This window comes from Bufo bufo, chromosome 2 (genome assembly GCF_905171765.1).
Source record: "Bufo bufo chromosome 2, aBufBuf1.1, whole genome shotgun sequence".
NCBI classification, from domain to species: Eukaryota; Metazoa; Chordata; class Amphibia; order Anura; family Bufonidae; genus Bufo; species Bufo bufo.
The window spans coordinates 215,844,603-215,863,446 of NC_053390.1; the positions used below are offsets into that span (position 1 = coordinate 215,844,603).

General features: G+C 42.4%; 2 protein-coding genes across 2 annotated transcripts in view; one reads left to right on the forward strand and one right to left on the reverse strand.

The window, feature by feature from the left end:
* HIP1R (huntingtin interacting protein 1 related) overlaps positions 1-8,041 on the forward strand; it is a 127,550-nt gene extending 119,509 nt beyond the window's left edge. The window contains exons 26-32 of the mRNA XM_040416174.1: positions 209-271; positions 2,339-2,439; positions 2,610-2,715; positions 3,305-3,428; positions 3,823-3,884; positions 5,413-5,613; positions 6,942-8,041. Of these exons, the coding sequence (XP_040272108.1) occupies positions 209-271; positions 2,339-2,439; positions 2,610-2,715; positions 3,305-3,428; positions 3,823-3,884; positions 5,413-5,613; positions 6,942-6,989 (705 nt within the window). The 3' untranslated portion in view covers positions 6,990-8,041. The remainder of the gene's footprint in view (positions 1-208; positions 272-2,338; positions 2,440-2,609; positions 2,716-3,304; positions 3,429-3,822; positions 3,885-5,412; positions 5,614-6,941) is intronic.
* A 6,291-nt stretch (positions 8,042-14,332) lies between these two features.
* Positions 14,333-18,844, reverse strand: part of VPS37B (VPS37B subunit of ESCRT-I) — a 40,004-nt gene continuing 35,492 nt past the window's right edge. The window contains exon 4 of the mRNA XM_040416175.1: positions 14,333-16,732. Coding sequence (XP_040272109.1) covers positions 16,232-16,732 — 501 coding nt within the window. The 3' untranslated portion in view covers positions 14,333-16,231. The remainder of the gene's footprint in view (positions 16,733-18,844) is intronic.

Consider the following 18,844-nt stretch of genomic DNA (forward strand, 5'->3'; position numbering starts at 1 on the left):
GTGGAAACACATAAAAACACTTCTGGGAACATCAGCACATCTAAAATGTGTAGAAGACGTCATTTCTTATTCACTCATAGCGAACATCTAGACATGAAGTAATGCACAACCAGCCATGTGTGAACGTGCTCTTAGGATGTTTTAGAATCGCACAGATTTGTTTGTAATTGAATGTACATGTATAATATATATATTTTTTTTTATACAGGCCATTAAACAGCTTGTCATAACCTCTACGGATTTACAGAAGGAAATTGTAGAGAGTGGAAGAGTATGTAAAATATTACTTTACTTATGTTTCTGTTTTTGTGGAGGTTTTTTTTTTTTGCAGAAATGTTTTTTCTATTTCTTACATGTTAACAATATAACCTTAAAAACAAAGCCAATATTGCAGTAAATAGTATAAAAATTTTAGTTTAGCTCAGTTTGCGACGTCAAATTTAGGGCTCATGCACACAAACGTGTTTTCTTTCCGTGTCCGTTCCGTGTTTTTTTTACGTACCGTATGCAGAACCATTCATTTCAATGGGTCCACAAAAAAGGAAGTTACTCCGTGTGCATTCTGTTTCCGTATGTCCGTTCCGCAAATAAAAATAGAGCATGTTCTATTATTGTCCACATTACGGACAAGGATAGGACTGTTCTATTAGGGGCCAGCTGTTCCGTTTCGCAAAATACGGAATGCACACAGACGTCATCCGTATTTTTTGCGGACCGCAAAATACATACAGTCGTGTGCATGAGCCGTTACACTCAGTAATAAACCTGTGTATGAGTTGTTTTTTGTGAATGTGGTAGAACAGTAAAATATTTTAGATGGAATGCTTGAGCCTTATACGACAAAACTGTGATAAAAGGGAAAACTTTACATACACTTAGAAAGGTATTCTGTATATACAAATGTATAGCCCCCAAATTCAATATATGTACATGGGTTCCTCTCTAGAGATGAGCAAATTTCATATTTTGAAAATCGTTCACACTTCGTTTGGTGGTAAAAGGTGAATTGCGTTATGGATTCCATTACCACGGACCATAATGCAATTCTATGACGGAATGCATTATTCATTCCGTCATAATAGAAGTCTATAGGCTGCAAAACGGATCCGGATCCTCCCCTGCATAACGGAAACGGGACGGATCCGTTTTGCAGCCCATAGACTTCTATTATGACGGAATGAATAATGCATTCTGTCATAGAATTGAGTTATGGTCCGTGGTAATGGAATCCATAACGCAATTCACCTTTTACCACCAAATGAAGTGTGAACGAATTTCATAAGCGGAAATTCGCTCATCTCTATTCCTCTCCCTAAATTATTGAGCAGATTTTGCTAATGGGTATGCAAGGGAGAATTGCAGTAGATGTGCATGTTCGGTCAGAATTTAGGTTTGGATTCCCCACCTAAATCTTGACAGAATCACTAACATTCTGCCACCAATGCATCTCAACATGTTACCATATATCATGATGCGCATGCTTTGAAAAAAAATATCTTCATGGAACAATAAGTGCACCACAGATTTTAAAATTGGAGCGTACTCTTTACTGAAAAGCCACAGCTATTAAATTATGTGTATCTGTAGGTCAATCTGTCGCAGAAATTGGAATTTCAGTTAGTCTTCTGCCCCTGATTAGTTTCATGACAGATTTTCCTACAGTAAGTTCTCAATGTGTGAAAATACACTTAGATTAAAAAAAAAAGTTTATTTTTTTTTAATTCACACATTTCATCCTAAACCCCCATAAATACCCTTGACGTATTGTTGATATTCTGCTCCTGTATCTGAGCAGTACAACAGAAATATTTAGTGGTGATGTGAACAGGGCGCATTCACACGACCGCGCTGTGTTTTGCATTCCGCAATTTATGAAACTGAACTGGCGGCCCTACAGAAAGGCTTATTCTTGTCCACAATTGCGGACAAGAATGACACATGCTGTATATTTTTTGCAGGGCCGCGGAACGGAACAATGGATGCGGACAGCACATGGTGTGCTGTCCGCATCCTTTGTAGCCCCATTGAATTGAATGGTTTCGCACCCGTTCCGCAAAATTGTGGAACGGATGCGGACCCATTCATACGGTTGAACGAATGAGCCCTAACATGTACATCTGAGGTTTATAATCTGAATGGCAGCTGCTGCAATTCTCTGCTTTCACCCATGATTTCTTACATGTTGTCTTACAAAAATACCGTTCTGGAACGGTAATATTTCCTGTCTGAGATTTGCTGCCAGTGTTTGCACTTCTAAACTTGTTTCACTACATCTGAATCAAATGTATGTTAATAATGAAAATCTACTCAAGTGTTTTTCATGGCAACTGCTTTACAGGGAGCAGCAACCACACAAGAATTCTATGCCAAGAACTCCCGCTGGACGGAAGGTCTCATCTCCGCATCAAAGGCTGTGGGATGGGGAGCCACCCAACTTGTGTAATGATCTCATCATTTTGATGTATTAAATACTAATGCTTCCATTGTATATTGAAACTGGACTTCAAGTATTTGTGATTTATGGCTTTATCTCCCTAAACTTGTAATGTAAATGTAATATAGTATGAAGTATTGTGCGTCATACTTTCCTGTTACCTGCCGTCTTACAGGGAGTCTGCAGATAAAGTTGTGCTCCATAAAGGGAAATATGAGGAACTGATTGTCGGATCCCATGAGATTGCTGCCAGTACTGCACAACTGGTTGCTGCTTCCAAGGTAATGAAGTAAATCTGTTTCTCGTGCAACTATACTTTGTAAGGAGCACAACCGTATAGTAGTTATTTTATTCCATTTACTTTGCAATTCAAAAATTTTGGCTATTTTATTTTTGTGCTGATGCTTACTTTAAAGCTCATATGGACAAATTTAGTTATTTAGATTTAGTCTGCTCTGAAGCCTCCAGAATTGCAAATGTAACTGGACCTATTTAGGATAAGGCTACTCTCACACTTGCGGTAGCCTTTTCCGGCTGGGGAACAGCCTGCCAGATCCGTGGTACCGCAAGTCCACCGTGCTGGCGGAAGTCCGTTCCATCCTCATTCACTATAATGGGGGCGGGCCGGACAAAAACCACAACATGTTGTAGTTTTACTCAAGAAGGCAGATTTAATGCAGAAAAGAACAATTTCACACAGTGGGGAGGATGGAAACTTATTTTGTTACAAAAACATGCAAGATATGTACACAGTATATGAAGGAAATGTTCAAAGTGACATACATGGTGGAATATTGGTTAGTGTCACATGTTACTGGTTCCTGTGGCACATTATATCTATTATTATCTAAGTAGATTGTATTTTAACAGGTAAAAGCGAATAAAGATAGCAAGAATCTGGGAAAACTGCAACAGTGCTCCCGTCGTGTGAATGAGATGGCAGCCAACGTGGTGGCTTCTACAAGATCAGGCCAAGAACAGATTGAGGAAAAAGGTATTATTCTTAGTCTGTCATCTGGAATGAAAATGTTAGGGCTGTTTCACACGAGCGGATGCCGTGCGTGACATCCGCTCCGTGAATGACAGCCAAGACCCGATGCAGACTGCAGAAGCACGGAGCAGTAACATGACTGATAATGCTCCGTGCCTCTCTGTGATCTCTTTACTACGAAATCACAGTGAGAGAAAGTTGTCACTGTGATTTCGTAGTAAAGAGATCACAGAGAGGCACGGAGCATTATCAATCATGTTACTGCTCCGTGCTTCTGCAGTCTGCATCGGGTCTTGGCTGTCATTCACGGAGCGGATGTCACGCACGGCATCCGCTCGTGTGAAACAGCCCTTAGAAATGTATTTCTGTGATCTCATTAATGACATTACCTTTCTAGATACCATGGACTTCTCTGGAATGTCTCTCATCAAACTAAAGAAGGAAGAAATGGAAAGCCAGGTAAACATATGTGCAGTCTATCATGTAGAAGTCATTGAACACTACTGCTCTTCAGAAAAATCCTGTGTACTCACTGAGTGCTCATGAATGCAAACAAAAGTTGCTGAACGGCTTCTGAATGTCAAACCTCAAAAGTTAAAGGGGTTATCAGGTTCTTTGACATTGACGGTAGTTTTCTAGGGCGGGGTACTCAACTGATGGACCACAGTAGCTAGCTGTCCAGACCCCTACATGTCCCGCTCTCAACTGTATCTACGTCCTGAGGAGCCAGATATAGTTGAACACAATGGTATTTCACCATTCCCCTGCCTTTAGTGACTCAGCACTGGCAGGCGTGATTCAGTGACGTGGTGTTCTGCTCCACAATGAGAATGTGGCTTAAGTGAATATGTAAAGTGACTGCAAATCGGCTCAATCACTTGAAAGGGGGCACAAAGGAGTATCATTCTGCAATCTGTGAAGGGCACCTAAAGGGGTTGTCTGGGTTCAGAGCTGAACAGCGAACACAACCCGATCTGCACTAATTCTCCATGATTGAGTGGAGCATCAGAGCTTTTTACCTTCTGATGCTCCTCCTTGCCCAGCAACGAGTAGGGTAAGGGCTGTTTGTTTACATTTGGACACTGCTAGGCGGAGGCAATTTAGATTAGGGCAAGGGGGAGCATCGGAGCGTGAAAAGCTCTGATACTTCACTCGTTCATGGTGAATGAGTGCTGATCGGGTTGCGTCCGGGTTCAGCTCTGAACCCGGACAACCCCTTTTAAGGCGCATGACTGTGTGGGAGTCCCTTAGGGGACAGCATACTGTGTGGGGGCACTTAAGAGATCATCCTGCTGTGACGATGGCACTTAAGAGACATCCTACTGTGGGGGGGGGGACACTTAAGAGCATCATACTGTGTGGGCAGGCAGTATGGGGGCATCATACTCTGTCGGGGGGCACTAAATAGGCATCATACTGTGTAGTGGGGGCACTTAGGGGCATCACTATTGTTAGATTGCACTAATGAGACATTCTTACTGTGTTAGGACACTTAAAGGTATTGGGTGGGATTAGAGCCATGGCTTATTGTTAGAAAAAAAAAAAATTGCCTCAGTGCACTCACTATACACCACTTGTGTTGTCCCTCCTTAAATTATTATTTTTTTGCGGCTCAGACCTTCACCCAACGGCAAACCTAATTATGTGGACCTTTACAAAAAGTACTTCAGTACCCCTGTTGTAGGTTGTCATTCTTTGTAGGTTGACAACTCTGTACGGTCAGCCGGGGCTGTGCCTGGTTTTACAGCTCAGTCAATTCACTTGAGTAGGATGACGTTGTCGCAGTACCAGACATAGCTGCTACAAAAATTATAAAGTTGGGAATGGTAAACAGTGAAGGCAATGTAGCACCATGGCATGATTGGCAAGGGATGAAAAGAGTTACATGACATCTCAAAAGTTTTACCAAAACTCTTTAATCACCCATTAGTTATGGCTGGTTTAGACTCTTGGATATTTTTAATTTATCATATTTTTTGTCTTTTAGGTTAAAGTCCTTGAACTGGAGAACATGCTGCAGAATGAAAGAATGCATCTTGGAGAGATTCGGAAAAAGCATTACATGCTGGCAGGAGTGTACGATGAAACCGAGGAAACCGTAAAGCCAGCACCACCTCAGAAGCCTGGAATTCTAAAGAAGCCACAGTTGGCACAGAAACCGAACATTCCACCCAAGACTGATCACAAGGTAAGCAATTTCCTTTCAGCTCAGTGAAGCCATAAAAGACTTGAAATGTTACTCTTAAAGGGGTTGTCTCACTTCCGCAAATGGCATTTATTATGTAGAGAAAGTTAATAAATTTAGTAAGTACCTTGTACTGTGATTCTCCATATTGCTTCCTTTCCTGGCTTGATTCATTTTCCATCACATTATACACTGCTTCCTGTTATACACGGTTTCCAGGGGTTACGACCACCCTGCAATCCATCAGCGGTGGCCGTGGTTGCACACTATAGGAAAAGGCCCTGTCCTATCTGGTGGCCGGGACCATGGGAATGTGCATAGCCACGCATGCGCAGAAGTTCCTGTCCTAGCCACCTTATATGTGCGCTGCAGCAGTGGCCATAACCATGGACGTAACAGGTGTAAAATGGAATGGAAAATTAATCAAGCCAGCAAAGGAGACAATATAAACTATCACATACATTAGTAAGTGCCTTGTATTAGCTTTCTCTATATGATCAATGCCATTTGCTAAAGTGAGACAAGCACTTTAAAGGGAGTCTGTCACCACATTTGAGCATATTAGACTGATCAAATAGCGTTATATGTGCCACCCAGAACTTAAAAACGGTACCTTTGTTGTATCTAATGGAGTTTTCTTTCAGCCAAAAATGAACTTTTAATATTCTGTAAATGCGCCCTCTCAAGTGCCCAGGGTAGCGTCTCAATCGTCCGAGCCCCAGGCAGCACCTACTCAACGGCTCATAACCCCGCCCTCTGTGTGCCTCTGCCCGCCCGTTTACTCTCCTCCTCTCTCCTTTTCCACTGCGCTACGAATTTGACCGCGCAGCCGCAGTGGAAAAGGAGAGAGGAGGAGAGTAAACGGGCAGGCAGAGGCACACGGAGGGCAGGGTTATGAGCCGTTGAGGAGGTGCTGCCTGGGACTCGGACGATTGAGACGCCGCCCTGGGCACTTGAGAGGGTGCATTTACAGAATCTTAAAAGTTCATTTTTGGCTGAAAGAAAACTCCATTAGATACAACAAAGGTACCGTTTTTAAGTTCTAGGTGGCACATATAACGCTATTTGATCAGTCTAATATGCTCAAATGTGGTGGCAGACTCCCTTTAATACTAAACTGCAATGGTTTTTGGGGGGCTATTTAATGTTATATATAGTTGTTTTACATTTTATTTTGCCTCTATGCAAATGACTTGTAAAAAGCTAATAAGTAAACCTTGAGTCATGTAGATAGTCAGTAAATTAAGACGTTCATCTACTCTTTTCTAATGAATTATCTTCCTATATTTTACATTGACGGTATAGTTAATTTATACATACTTATTTTTCAGATTGATAAAGATGATGGTGTCTATCAAGCTCACTTCATCAACTTCTAGCTCATGATTCCATGCCAGGATGGCTGTCCACCGCTACTTGTTCCAGGGGGTGCAGGAAATACTGTAAAATTGGCACTTTTGTACCATTACATCTGTGTTCTATACAGATAGATGCTCTTCTGACACCTTTTGGGTGGTCAATTTTAGCCCTCCCACTCTGATGCCTATTTATACTAGTGTAGGAAGTCTACAAATGGCCACGTTTTATTTCTGTTTATTTTATTGTACTATTTTATTTGCCTTTGTGTGTGCCAACTTTATGCACCTCTTATATTCTTTTTTTCACTGTACGTTATAAAAACATCTGAAGACTCCTATAGATGTCAACACCAAACCATTAAATGGCTATGGGGGCCCTTACAGGGCAGGACAAATCATGTCTTATGCCACTACATTATGCCATTACATAGCCTGACTAAAGATCACCAGTTGTGTAACTGTTACTCTTCAGGTTTCCCATTATCTTTACGTGGACTTCTGATAGCAGGGACTGTCTTCTTCTGTGATAAATTAGTGTGTCTTGATACATGTTGAAAAGATGATAATATATACTTTTAAATGTTTTTAATTTGGAGTGCATTAAGTTTGCTGTAGAGACTTTCCCATATTTCTATGTATTTTCTTTTCTTTTTGCACTCAAGCTAGAAGGGGGAACAGAGAAATATCATCACTTGGGGGTAGGAACTACACTTAATATAGAAAAATTATTTCAATGCGAAGTCTCTCTAAAATAGCATCTTTAAAGTGGCAGAAGACACTCTTACCTCTATACGTCAGGTGTTCATTCGCAGGTATGAGCCAGGTTGAATTAACTGTTTTAATAACTTGTGGCATTAAACACTGAATCAGTACAAGACAGTACAGAATAGTACCAAATGATGTAAGGCAGTCTTGAGCAGAGGTTTGTGCCCAGTGTAAGGGGGTTGTGTTAAGAGGGCTGTATCTAGTCTTCCACTGCTTATTAATAAATTGCCGTCACCTTGGGTGTTAGTAAGGCCTCATGCACACAAACGTTGTTTGTTTCCGTGTCCGTTCCGTTTTTTGTGGATAGGATGCGGACCCATTCATTTCAATGGGTCCACAAAAAATGCGGACAGCACACCGTGTGCTGTCCGCATCAGTATGGACATTCCATAGCTTCGCAAAAAAATTGAACATGTCCTTTTCTTGTTCGTTTTAGGCATTGTTACAATGGATCCACAAAAAAAAACGGATGTCATCCGTTTTTTTTGCAGACTGCAAAACACATACGGTCGTGTGCATGTAGCCCAACTGTAAGGGTCTAACTATTCTGCACCCAAGTGTTTTAATTGTTTGACCTACATGATCACACTTGTCTTCTTTCTTTGTCCTGTTGGTTTTATTTTCTGTTTATCCGGCAGCTTTTTATCAATGACTGAGGACAATGAATGGAGGAGGACAATGTGATGATATTATTTATTTGTGAGATGTCTGCCTGGAACCTGACTCCTGACGCTTTGTTTCTAACACAGTGACTGAATTTGGTGAACTTCTTGAATGCTGGATGTCTGTTATGTTGTGTACTTTGTTGACTAGCGATCTGCGTGCCGTGTTTATTCACGTGCACTGTGGCAGAACATTTATTTTAGGGAATTTATTCACTTAAAGAAATCTTTTTATATGCCCTCTGGGATACAGGGTTGTCAGTCTTAGAAGTCCTGCCATCTCCCCTGACATGTCTGTTTTTAGTAAGTACTTGCGTTCCCCATGAAACATCTTATTCTTATGGCTGCGTTATCGTATTCTTTGATTATTCATATTAGAAGTTTATGAATAAATTAACTTGATGTTACATTCATTTATAATGTTCTAATAGGAATAAGTGAGGAAATATACTGTAGAATTGTCATTTAGTGTGGAATAAAATTATTTACTAATAAAATTATTTACACCAGACTTGGTAGGATTGGTAACGGGTCCACATTAAGGCCTCTTTCACTTGTCAGTGATTTGCATCAGTTATTGTGAGCCAAAACTAGGAGTGGCGCCTACGCAGAGATAAGGTATAATTGAAAGATTTGCTCCTGTTTTATGTTTGTGAGCCGAAATCTGGTATAGGTCAAATCACTGACATGTGAAAGAGGCCTAAGCAGGAGTCTTTTTTGATACTTTTGTCCTCCTTTTAGGCTGAATTTGTTTTCAGTTTTGTATCTTTATAAATGTGAAATAAGCAATAAAGCTGTGTAAGTCTAGTTGTGTGAAGGTTTTTGTTTAAAGGTGTGTCATCTCCCTGCTATCTTATTTGGCATGTAAAAAATGAAATGCATGGGTGTGCACTGTAAAACTAAACTGGCTGGTTCTGAATTCCATTTTTGTGTATCATTATGTTGCTGTTGACGTAATTGTATCAATATTTTGGTACCAAAATAGTTTCCGTTTAACATCCTTTTCCTCTTTAGAAGATTAGGAGTTATGCATCATTCACACGTCAGCGATTTCGAGCCAAAACCAGGCACGGCTCTAAACACAGAACAGGCACAGATCTTTCCCTTAGGCCTCATGCACACGACCGTTGTTCGGGTCCACATCCGAGCCGCAGTTTTTGTGGCTCTGATACGGACCCATTCACTTCAATGGGGCCACAAAAGATGCGGACAGCACTACGTGTGCTGTCCGCATCCATTGCACTGTTCCGTGGCCCCACAAAAAAAAATATAGCATGTCCTATTCTTGTCCGTTTTGCGGACAAGAATAGGCATTTCTACAATGGGCCTTCCGTTTCGCGAATTGCGGAAGGCACACGGGTGGCTTCCGTTTTTTGCGGATCCGCAGACTGCAAAAAAAATGGAACGGTAGTGTGCATGATGCCTTATGTCTGTGGAGGCTCCAATCCTGGATTTGGCTCACAATTACTGATGGAAATCGTTGACCAGAACACTAACGTGTGAATGAGTCTTTAATACAGCAATTACTGAAAATTGCAGAGCAATGTTCTTGCATTTTCCTGTTCCTTTAGATTGTTGATGTTTAGCCTGAATACCACGTACCTATGATGCAAGCTCTATTGCCCAGTATTTAATGGCCAAGATTTACTAATGGGTCTGCGCCTAGAATCTGTCTAATAAATGGTGCAACTAGGGTTTCTATTTTTTCTGACTTATTAATCTCTGCCCCTGGTCAGATATGCAATTATTGTACCACCAAAAATCTGGTCTAAATTCTGTCTCGAAGTAAGCCAACCAGTAGGTAAGAGTGTCTATCCCTACATCACATTTATCATCCAACCTAAGCCACTGTGATAAATCAGATTTACATATAAAAAACTTTAATCTCCTTCTGTTGTTGTTACAGTAGCACTAGGTAGAAATAAAAATGGTTTACACCATCTATAAAATTAGTCAATCTGGGCCAATATGTTGCTCTGCAAGTGAGCACGGAATTGAAATGGGAACAATCCTTTTCCCAAACAACCCAAATAATCGGAACCAGTTTCTACTGAAAAAAAATATATATTCCAAAATGAAGAGGGGAAAAAAAAAAACTTTGTAAAATTATATTTCCCGCTGCGGCACTCTGCTCCTTTGCCACAAGGACACAGGACCTGGGACTTTATGCTGGAGGGGGGTAGCGATCTCCTACCAGTATGAGAGGCCACACAATGTCTGACCTGGCCAAAGCCCCTCCCCAGGCACCTTGCAGGACCACCTATTATGCCTGCACCTCATGTTCTGTAAAATTCCCTTGTGGCCAGTCACTCTCACTATGCTCTGCATGTCATGCGGCCCCACAAAGCCATCCATCTATATTGCCACAACCCACAGGAGTGCAAGACCCCTCTGGCTGTGGCGAACCTGACTGGGCAAGGTCCCTGTCCCGGGCAGTTGAAGACCTCTAAGTCTCCCATTCCACCCTTGCGTTGCTGGGTCGTTTGGTAGAGAAATCACCCCCAGTGCAGCCAGGACCAGGTGTCCCAGATCAGGTCACCATTCCTCTTCTGATGCCTCTGCCCCCCCCCCCCCTTCCCACTCCCGGTTCCTGGTCTCAGTGCGTCACCTAAAATGGAGGACGTCCATCAGATGGTGAGATTGCGGACTCAGATACGGAGATGGACCAGGGGCAGTCTTCCCCCCCCAGATTGCGTCTATGGTGGATAGTCTGATTTCAGCTATCAGGGATACTTTCCAAGTACCCCTAAGTCCTTCCCCGTACATGACTATTTTTCTGTGGTTGTCGCAAAAGCTTGGGACCAGCCAGGTTTATGCTTCATTGTTCCAAAGTGGCTAGACCTGCTCTACCCCTTTCCAACTGATTGTGTGGAAAAATGGGCCTTGCCTCCTCGCAAAAAAAATACGACTATTCCAGTGGCAGATGGCGCATTGACTCGCTATCTAAGTCGGTCTTTGCAGCCAGTGGTTCAGCCTTACGCCCGATCTTCGCATCGGCATGGGTAGCCAAGGCAGTTTCGGAGTGAGCCCTCCATTTGAACCAAGACCTTGCGACCAATCTTCCTCCGGCGGAACTCCAGTCCTTGGTGGTACAAATTTCCCAGGCAGGAAAGTACCTCTGCGAAGCGGCTTTGGATGCGGGGACGATGGTCACCCGCTCCTTGGCTCTCGCGGTATCTATCCGCCGAGAGCTATGGCTTAAAGTCTGGTCGGTGGATTCAACCTCCAAACGTTTTCTTTCAAGACTTCCCTTTGCCGGGTCTCGACTCTTTGGTACCCGACTAGATGACATTATTTCGGAAGCAACAGGGGGAAAAAAAGCACCCGTTTACCGCAACCCAAGGCGAAACGTTCCTTTCGTCCTAGGGTCACAGCTTCCCCTTACCAGTCCTTTCGTAGGTTTGCGGGCACTCATCCGGTGGCCCCACCTGCAGCCAGACCACCCAATCAGGACCAACGAAAGGGCCCATCCTTCAAACCCCAGCGAGCATGGCGTCCACGAGCACAACAGCCTCGTTCCGCTCCTAGGAAACAGACCTCATTCTTTGGACGCTTGGGCACGAGAGGTAGTGACATCAGGATACAAGATAGAATTCAAATCTATCCCACCCAACCGTTTTTCCCTCTCCCAGCCGCCCAAGGATCCAGTTTGGGCAGCTGCTTTCTTCCAAGCAGTTCAGTCCCTCCTCATACTGGGGGTGATAATTCCGGTCCCCTTACAAGAGATATTTACGGGTTTCTATTCAAACCTTTTCGTAGTACCCAAAAAGGAAGGCGATGTCTGCCCTGTGCTGGACCTCAAGATAGTGAACCGCTTCCTCCGCATTCAACGATTCAGGATGGAGTCACTCCGCTCCGTGATTGCCTCATTGGGGCAGGGGGAGCTCATGGCATCGATAGATATCCAAGAGGCTTACTTACATGTTCTCATTGCATCCGCTCATCAACGTTTTCTTTGTTTTGCCATTCATTCATGTCACTACCAGTTCGCTGCCCTGCCATTCGGCCTAGCGACCGCATTCACAAAGGTACTTGCCCCCCTCCTGGGTCTCCTGCACTCCAGGGGCATTACTCTCCTCCAATATCTAGACGACATCTTGATCAAAGCATCTACGGTCTCGCAATGCAATGCGAGTAGAGTATTCAGATCACTTTGAGCACTCTGTCCCACTTCGGTTGGATAGTCAATCAACGGCAATCCTGCTTGTCTCCAGGTTTCTGGGCATGATGCTAGACTCAGGTGCAGCCATAGTACACCTGCCACCGGACAAGAGCGTGGACATTCAGAGATCTATACGCATATTACTCTAACGCCGCAATCCATCTATCCGCGATTGCATGCGGGTGCTGGGCATGATGGTGGCCTCCTTCGAAACCATTCCCTTCTTTCAATTTCACACAAGGTATTTTCAATGAACCATTTTGTCATCTTGGGACAAATCCCCGGATTCTCTGGACCGGGCATTTTTATACCACCTTAGTTTTGTAAAGTAGGTGTTGTTAAATGTTTATTTTACTGCCAAATTTAATTACTGACTTGTTTTAAATTTGCAATAGAAACATATCTAGACTGAACACTTGTGTGTACACTGACATTATCAACACATGCACATTAGGTATCTGCTCAGGAACCAGCAATCAGACTGACAGCGCAAGAGCAGGAACACAGGGCTAGGTGAAGGGTGTTTCTGGTACCCGAAGGGCTTGGGACAGTCCCCTCTGTTCAAACAACCTTATTTGCATATCAAGACAAAGTGAATTTTCTCAGGAATGGAACAACACTAACAAGGTATCATTTGAATCAACCGGGTCAACCACACCAGGTAGTATGTGGATTTAATAAGGTTTAACACTGCTGAACCTCTTGTCCAGCCTTGCTCTTGGATCGGCCAGAACTGTTCACATAAGCAGAGCTGGCCAATCTCATTTAGCAGGCAGTATCTTGGGATACCAAATACACAGTATGGATCAGGTAATCTGAGAAGCGGTGTGGCCATCTTAGAGGTCTCAATAGGAGCCTGAGTATTAGATCTGCATTTAAGTGTTCTGTTCACTCCCCAGTTAGTGAATTTTTATTTCCCCCTTGAACCGGAGGGTCACTTTAAGCATGTGCCAGGCAACATTTTTATGAATATGTACCATTATTCCAATGTGGACTCAAGAACATTTACCCTATGTTTCTACAACAGAGATGGACCATTGTCATGGTGTGTATTTCTTCACTACCGTAGTAGAAGCAGATCCTGTTGGTGGTAATAATAAACCCTAGCGTTCAGCTAGGAATTCAGCACCAGTCTTATACCTGTCACTTGACATGACAGACCAATGCTGTGGTGACTGCCTACCCGCCCCCTGAATAAGTGGATAAAGGGGTGTTCCAGGATTTTAATACTGATGACCTATCCTCAGGTCATAAATTTCTAATTGGAGGGGGTCAGATGACCCCACCGATTAGCTGGTGGAAGAGAAGGCTGTGTTCTGTGTGAGTGCAGCCTTCCCTTGATTGTTTACCTGTTTGTCATCAAGATCGCAGCGGTGAACAGGTGTAATTATAAGAAGCCGCCCCATTCACTTCAATGGGATGGCTCGTTCCTATTCAAGTGTTTAGGTATGAGCCACCCTATTGATGTGAATGGGACGGATTCTTGTAATTACACCTGCTGGCTGCTGTAATGAAGGGAAGGCTGCACTCGCACAGAACACGGCCTTCTCTTCAACCAGCTGATAGGTGGGGTCATCTGACCCCCTCCAATCTGAAATTAATGACATGAGGATAGGCCATCAATATTAAAATCCTGGAAAACCTTTTCATGTCATTGAATTGTCACCTATAGTGTTTGGCCAACTTTTGAACTATACAAAGCTTCAGCCAATAATCAAGGTAACACATGATAAAGTACATTTTCAGAAGAAATATCACAAGCAGCTTCAGAAGTGTAAAATCATATCTGGGGTTTGTCATTTATTGAAAATATCCAAGTAAATTAACAACTGCAGTCATTAGTTACTAAACATATAGCTTTACATCAGTTTTCCACTATAAAACATGTACTAGTGTAGTGTCTGCATGGAGGGATTAGAGTCTCTGGATAAAACAAGTAGGCTCCTGGTTTGGACACCACAAACCCTTTTGGTCTTCAGTGCAGATGTGGTGTAAGGAAGGGTACACTGCTAAATAAATCACTTACACTGGGCTTCAGTGGCTTCTATGGAATATGAGTGAATGTTATTTGTATCACAGGAGTTGCTTTCTCTATACTAAGATCTTTCAATGAGCCAAGGAATAATAATATATAAAGCCATAAATGTATCGTATGACAACAGGCTGTAAATAAGAGCATCTTGGTGCTGTAGAGACCACAACACAGGTAAGGTTACAAACCAGCAAAGATACCCTGTAAATATAAGTGAAGACTAAACTTTAAGGGACCGGATATAGACAATGAATCTTGAAACATCTGTGCTCCAGCAGTAGTGCAATATAACACCAACACATACCAGTTCAAACTGGTTCTTTAAATGCTTCAAACCTATGGCTTTACCCTACCTTTAAAATACCCACTGAATCTATGTAGCACTTATAAATTCAATTCACTGTATAATCCTAAAACTTAACATGTGCAGTTTCTTCTGATCCTCAGTTAGTACTCCACAGCTGCATTCACAGTTCTGCAGGCTAATGAACTGAAATGTTCCAACATTCCCTACTGACCTTCCCAGATCTTGCTCATGTGATTTGCATTATGTGCTATACAGTATCCATATGCAGGGCAGAGTGAAGTGCAGCTCTGAAGGAAGCAACTCAGTACACATGTATTTATTCTTTTATATGGATCACACACTCGTAAAAAGCTGTTCAAAGGTGAACCTATACCTTTCTCCTACTCTGTTGCCAATAAAACGTGATTATAAAATACTAGTGACCACCTGCAGTGAATGGTCATGCCTTGACAATTTGCATAAATAAAATAGCAATTTCAATTTAAGGTAGGAAATGAATAAAATTCTACTCATGTAATGGTAGGACAGTTGCAGGTAATCCAAACTGAACTTATATATCAAATGCAGCCCTTCCTAGCAGTACGCAGTTCAGGTACGATATGCCGTCTCTTGCGTTCTCAGAGTCCAGGAGTGAGCAGTTTAGTCTAAGGCACATTAAAGCCACGTGCATAAGTTACAAAATGCATCGCTGTCAAAGAAAAGTTGCATCCACACATTACAGATTTAGTAACATTCTAATCCCTGAATGATCCTGTTAATGTCCTAGGTCTTTTACTGTGATCTTTTCTTCCTTTATTAAATTGTTAGAAACATTGATAATTGGGTACAAGATATGCAGTGCAAACCTCACTGTTCAGCTTTCTGCACAGGCCTCTTCAGAGGTGGTTACAGGAAACCTGAGGATTTTGGCAATGGACCAGTGCAGTTCTCCATGTTCTCTCTCATACACTGGCAGTTGATTTTAATGTTACCAATGGCTGTGACACAATTGAACTGTTCATTCCAATGCAGCATTCACGAGTATAATTCAGCATGGATAAAAAGCAACACAGTGGCACAGGAAGTAGAAATCCTCTTCATGAAAGTGATCTCTGTTCTGTCTGCACATTTGTTTCCAAACCTAAACCTACAAAATCTCTCTCCAAACACCCAACACAAATAGATTTTCTTCTGAACAGAGAAAGTCGGAGGCGCCAGTCATTTAAAAAGAACGGTAGTCCTGTGGCTTAAGGTATATACCAATATGTATACGTACATATGCAGCCCACAGAACTAAAGAACTGGTGTGAAGTTGGGAGCACCAATGTTTGATGGAGGCAAACTCATGCTTTATCACTACAAAATGAAGCCAGGGTTCGGAGGCAGCCGCTGAGATGGTCTTTGAGGAAGAGCTGGGGGATACTGAGGTGCATAGGGTCCAGGGTAGCCAGGCTGTGGCATCTGACCTGGAGGCTGATATCCTATCCTTGAGGGGATAGGAGGACAAGGAGAGGATGCATAAGGGAGCCCCGAAGCAGGCTGCTGTGCGGCCATTGCAAAAGGAGTGGGATACATTCCAGCTTGTGCAGGTGGTGGTGGTGGAACAGCTCTTCTAGGTATAACTGTAGGAGGTGTATTGAAAGCTGCTGGGTATGAAGAGGAAGGGGGCTGAGTAACTTCAGGAGGTCTTGATGGGGGTTGCATAGAAACCTGAGGAGGCCTCTGTCCTTTCAACACCATCTCTTGAAGTTTCTCAATTTTCACACGCCGTAAATGTGCTAATTTGCGCTTCGATAAATATTCGTCAATAAAAGAATCCATCTGGATGCCACCATCAAGAAAGTTTTCAGCCATATTCTGTGAGGGGGATAAAAAAAAAATACAAATTATGATCTACACTTTTACCAGTGGTCTGGGAACAAAGACTTGGATATATAGCTAATCACCTAGTATTTTAAATTCTACACTTTTTCCTCAAAAATTTTACCTGAAGCACAAATTAAAATATAAAAACTGGCTTACAGCAGTAACATCACGCTTCATTAACCTTACGTTCTGTGTTTATGTAAAACCAACAAATCCTCATCTCCTACTGCATAGTGTACGATCTACACAAAGCTCCTCCTGTCTCCTCAGTTTCCATATTCTGCACAGGTATCATGACCGGAACACTAAGGCCGACTTCACACAGGCGAAACCCTACTCGCGCAGGTTTGCTGCAATGCACCCAGGACACTTCCGTCACACCTGTGTGAACCCAGCCTAAAGTGATCAAAATGGATAACTAAAACAGAGCATCAGGTTAAAGGGAACCTGTCACCTCTACTATGCTACCCTCACTGAGCGTTTCTAAATGTTCATTGTGTTACCCTAAACATATAAATTACACTTTTAATTTCATTTGCAGACAAATTCAATAAGTATTATGCATTTTTGTACTTCCGGCCTTTTATGCAAATTAACATAAAAGAGTCATATCTTACTTGTGTGACCAGAGAAGAGTCATTTTCAAGCTCTGACTCATCTCAGGTTAATTTGCACATGTATCAAATCGGTTTTTTTACACAATAAAAGCACACAGAGCTATGGGGACTGGGTATTGCGGATGTTATAGCGGCCATCTAGCAACCCATGTCCTCAGCTCTATACCCAAAATCCAGGTGACTGGTTCCCTTTAAATTTAAATGTCTTGTCCAAGTTATTTTTTTTTTTATTGATGACCTATCCTCAGGACAGGTCATCAATATCAGATAAGTGATGCTCTGACGTCCGACACCCCTACCAATCAGCTGGTTCAAAAGGCCGCGATCCATGCAAGCACAGCCTTCCCTTCATGGTTTACCTGCTCGCCGTCAAAATTGCAGTGGTAAGCAGGTGCAATTACAAGAAGCCGTACTGTTCCCTTCTGTGGAATGACTCCTTCCTATTCAAGTGTATAGGAACAAGCTGCCCCATTGAAGTGAATGGGACAGCTTGTAATTACACCTTGTCGGCACTGCAATGTCGACAGCGAGCAGGTAAACAATAAAGAGGCTGCGCTGGCATGGCGTGCACCTTCTCTTCAACCAGCTGATGATAGGTCATCAATAAAAATAACATGGACAAACCCTTTAATAGCAAAAAACTGTTAGCAGACTGATGACACAGCATCATTATCTGAAAAGTTGGCTGTGTTTGAAATCTATAGCAAACATGCTTCTTTGAAATGTCAGGTTTCATTGAACGTGTATGGGCAGTTAACAACTATGTATGCAAAATGTCTTCTATTCAACCATCATCCAACTTCTAGCTACCACCTTAACTCATTCCAATAGATGGCATACAGCAAAGAGGACTTTGTGAAGATCTTAATAAAACAAACCAATAGACAGTTTTTACTTTATGTTTTTCTTCACTGTTGAAATTAACAGAGAAAAAAGGTTTGGGGATACCGCACATTCAGCTTACTGCTTGTGAAGCAATGCCCTAATATTTCTGAAAAATGACACATTTTGCTAATCTGAAGGAGTCTCTCTAATATCAAACATGCAGATAATCTCTAATTGCGCTGAAACAGCCTTTACTCATGTGTTGCACTTAAATGCATAAATTGATACCATATGATTAAAATCTGAAAATACACACTTCAAAAGCTTCACCCAGGTCACCCCATTATCCAGTTAAGCCAATTTACAATTGTCACAGGCTAAGAAGAACGCAGCATGCACATCACAAGGTTGCAATCCGAGCTTTATCAGTTTCCGCATTTATTTTAATTCATACAAATGACTTGCCGTTTAGGATGGCCTACTTTAATTTAAAACAAATCCTAGAAAATTTAGGAGGCAGAAAATAAAAGGCCTATTATAGACTGAGCGACTATCGTTCGTAGAATTTGAGAAAGCATCGCCTGTACTAGCGTGCAGCCATGAAATGACAAGCGATAAATTGCTTGTTTCTAAGGCCTAATGCACACAGCCGTTGTGCGGT